The sequence below is a fragment of the Rhincodon typus genome, chromosome 26 (genome assembly GCF_021869965.1).
Source record: "Rhincodon typus isolate 14 chromosome 26, sRhiTyp1.1, whole genome shotgun sequence".
Classification (NCBI taxonomy): Eukaryota; Metazoa; Chordata; class Chondrichthyes; order Orectolobiformes; family Rhincodontidae; genus Rhincodon; species Rhincodon typus.
This window is the reverse complement of record NC_063357.1, coordinates 2450812-2453890: the sequence shown is the minus strand read 5'-3', so window position 1 is coordinate 2453890 and position 3079 is coordinate 2450812. Positions and strand designations below refer to the sequence as shown.

General features: G+C 47.1%; 1 protein-coding gene across 2 annotated transcripts in view; it reads left to right on the top strand.

The window, feature by feature from the left end:
* tekt1 (tektin 1) overlaps positions 1–2686 on the top strand; it is a 14788-nt gene extending 12102 nt beyond the window's left edge. For both annotated transcript variants that reach the window (XM_048612659.1, XM_048612658.1), the window contains 2 exons: positions 1394–1590; positions 2336–2686. In XM_048612659.1, the coding sequence (XP_048468616.1) occupies positions 1394–1590; positions 2336–2495 (357 nt within the window). In that variant the 3' untranslated portion in view covers positions 2496–2686. The remainder of the gene's footprint in view (positions 1–1393; positions 1591–2335) is intronic.
* The last annotated feature ends 393 nt before the right edge of the window (positions 2687–3079 follow it).

Sequence of the window (3079 nt, the reverse complement as noted above, 5' to 3'; positions counted from 1 at the left end):
GTAGGAATTAATGGGTCCTTTTCTAATTGGCAGGCAGTAACTAGTGGGTGCAACAGGGATTGGTGCTTGGACCCCAGCTATTCACAATATATATTAATGATTTGGATGAGGGAACAAAATGTAACATCTGCAAACTTGGAGATGATACCAAGTTGGGTGGGAAGGTGAACAGTGATGAGGATACAGAGATCTGGACAGGTTGGGTGAGGGGCAAATCAATGGCAGATGCAGTATAATTTGGATAAATGTGAGGTTATTCACTTTGGAAGCAAAAACAAGGCAGCCGATTACTACCTGAATGGCTGTAAATTAGGAGAGGGGAGTGTGCAGCGGGACCTGAGTGTCCTTGTGCACCAATCGCTGAAGGTAAGCGTGTAGGTGCAGCAGGCGGTAGAGAAGGCAAATGGTATGTTGGCCTTCATTGTGAGAGGTTTCGAGTGCAGGAGCAGGGATGTGTTGTTGCAGTTATACAGGGCCTTAGTGAGACCACACCTAGAATATTGTGTGCAGTTCTGGTCTCCTTTCCTGAGGAAGGATGCTCTTGCTCTCAAGGGAGTGCAGTGAAGGTTTACCAGGCTGATTCCGGGAATGGCAGGTCTGATGTATGAGGAGAGATTGACTAGGTTAGGATTGTTTTCGCTGGAGTTCAGACAAATGAGGGAGGTCTCAGAGAGATTTATAAAATTCTAACAGGAGTAGACAGGGTAGATGCAGGGAGGATGTTCCCGATGGTGGGTGTGTCCCAAACCAGGGGTCACAGTCTGAGGATTCAGGGTAGACCATTTAGGACGGAGATGAGGAGACATTTCTTCACCCAGAGAGTGGTGAGTCTGTGGAATTTATTACCACAGGAAGTAGTTGATGCCAAAACATTGAATGTATTTGAGAAGTGGCTAGATATAGCACTTGGGGCAAATGGGATCAAAGGGTATGGGGAGAAAGGAGGATTAGGCTAATTAGTTCGATGATCAGCCATGATGGTGAAGAATAGCACAGCAGGCTCGAAGGGCCGAATGGCCTCCTCCTGCTCCTATCTTCTATGTCTCTATAAAACCATAAGAAATAGGAACAGGAGCAGGCCATTTGGCCATTCAGTGGGGTCATGGCTGATCCAACATTCCTCACATCCACTTTCCTGCCCTTTCCCTGTCACCCTTGATTCCCCGACTGATCAAGAGTCTGTCTCAGCCTTAAATATACCCAGAGCAGGCTGCAGCCCCCTGAAGTCTACACTTCGTGGTTCACTGGGTTTTGCATTATCTGTACATTTGTCAAGTGCTGCCCTGTAAACCTGAGCCCAGCTTGTTTACAGAAACACTGGGATGTTCTGAACAATTTTATTGGGGGTGTCTGCATTAATCACGTTCACACAGTTTTAGTTGATCTCCCTCAGGTGCTGGATGAGATTTCCTCGCAGGAAAAGAACATTGACCTGCTGAAAAAGGCCATCATGGATGAGGAAGGACCCATGATGGTGGCTCAGACACGGCTGGACACACGGACTAAACGGCCGAATGTGGAGCTGGTCCGAGACCCAGCGCAGTACCGGCTGGTCTCAGAGGTGAAGGAGATCACAGACAATGTCAACAGGTCAGTTACACCCACTGGGAGGTTTGCACATGGGCAGGGAAGGAGCAGGTATCATGTGTAGACTGAGAGCATTAGACAGTGTGGGGATGGAGAGGGGGTGCTGAGGGTGAAAGAGGGTATTCTGATCCCCACAGCCCCCGCAGGATTAGCAGCAAAGGTGAAAGGTCCCAGACTATTACTGGAAACCAGTGACAATTGGTCAGCTCAGGGTCAGCCAGTGTCTTTGCCAGCTCCATAAATGAGCAACACAATTAATCCCATACCAGTGTAGAGGGAGCTTCACAATGTATCTAACCCCATGCTGTCCCTGTCCTGGGAGCGTTTGATGGTGACAGTGTAGAGGGAGCTTCACTCTGTATCTAACCCCATGCTGTCCCTGTCCTGGGAGTGTTTGGTGGGGGACAGTGTAGAAGGAGCCTTACTCTGTATCTCACCCCCAAGCTGTCCCTTTCCTGGGAGTGTTTGATGGGAGTATGTTGTAGAGGAAGCTTAACTCTGTATCTAACCCCATGCCGTCCCTGTCCTGGGAGTGTTTGATGTGGGACAGTGTAGAAGGAGCTTTACTCTGTACCTAACCCTGTGCTGTCCCTGTTGTGGGGAGAGTGTAGACTGAGCTGAACGCTGTATAACTCGGTGCTGGAATAAGAATGGATTGGTGTTTAATTCGTGGAAATGAGGTGTCCTGTGTGATAATCACTGGTTGTCCTGAGCCATGCTGATGGGAACTGACTGTCTGATCGTGCAGGCTCCAGCAGACTCTGGCTCAGGCTGAAGCTGAGTTGCGAGGCCTGCGACGGAACCAGCTCTCCTTGGAGGAAGAGATCGAAATCAAGACCAACAGCTTGTATATCGATGATGTTCAGTGTATGAACCTGAGGAATTCCATCTCTGTCAATCACTTCTAACAATACAGGAGCACATATCTCCATGAGATTGTCAGCACTGTGAGAGTGAGAAATCTGATTTAATGTACCATAAAGAGCATTTTGTAATTGTGAAGTTGCCCTTTAATTGTATTTCTTTACCTTTAGTTTCCCCATCCTACTGTGTCTATATATAATTGTCAGAAATAACAATAAATCCTTTTAAAATAAAATTATTTTATGCTGTTTAATTTTAGTACCTAGCACCATTCAGATTGAATGAACATGTTGGGGGCTGTGGTTCTGGTCACTCTGTTTGGGAGGGTGTAATGACATGACCTTGTGCCTTCTTACCATTGGTCCTCTGACCTGCCAATCCGGATGGAGCCCACCTCTACTTTCCATGATTGGCTGTTCACCCTAGCAGACAAACTCTGCTATGGTTTAAATTTATAAACTAACATAACCCAGATATTTTCAAACTCTCTTTGTTTAATCTCCACTTATACTTCTCCTGGGAGTTGCTGCCAACTGTGTTCTCTGGAGGTTCACCCTTAATTTGTAGAGGTTTCCGGGTGAATTGTGTAGAGTTGTTGATCCCATTCCCCTGGGCTTCATTGCCATGC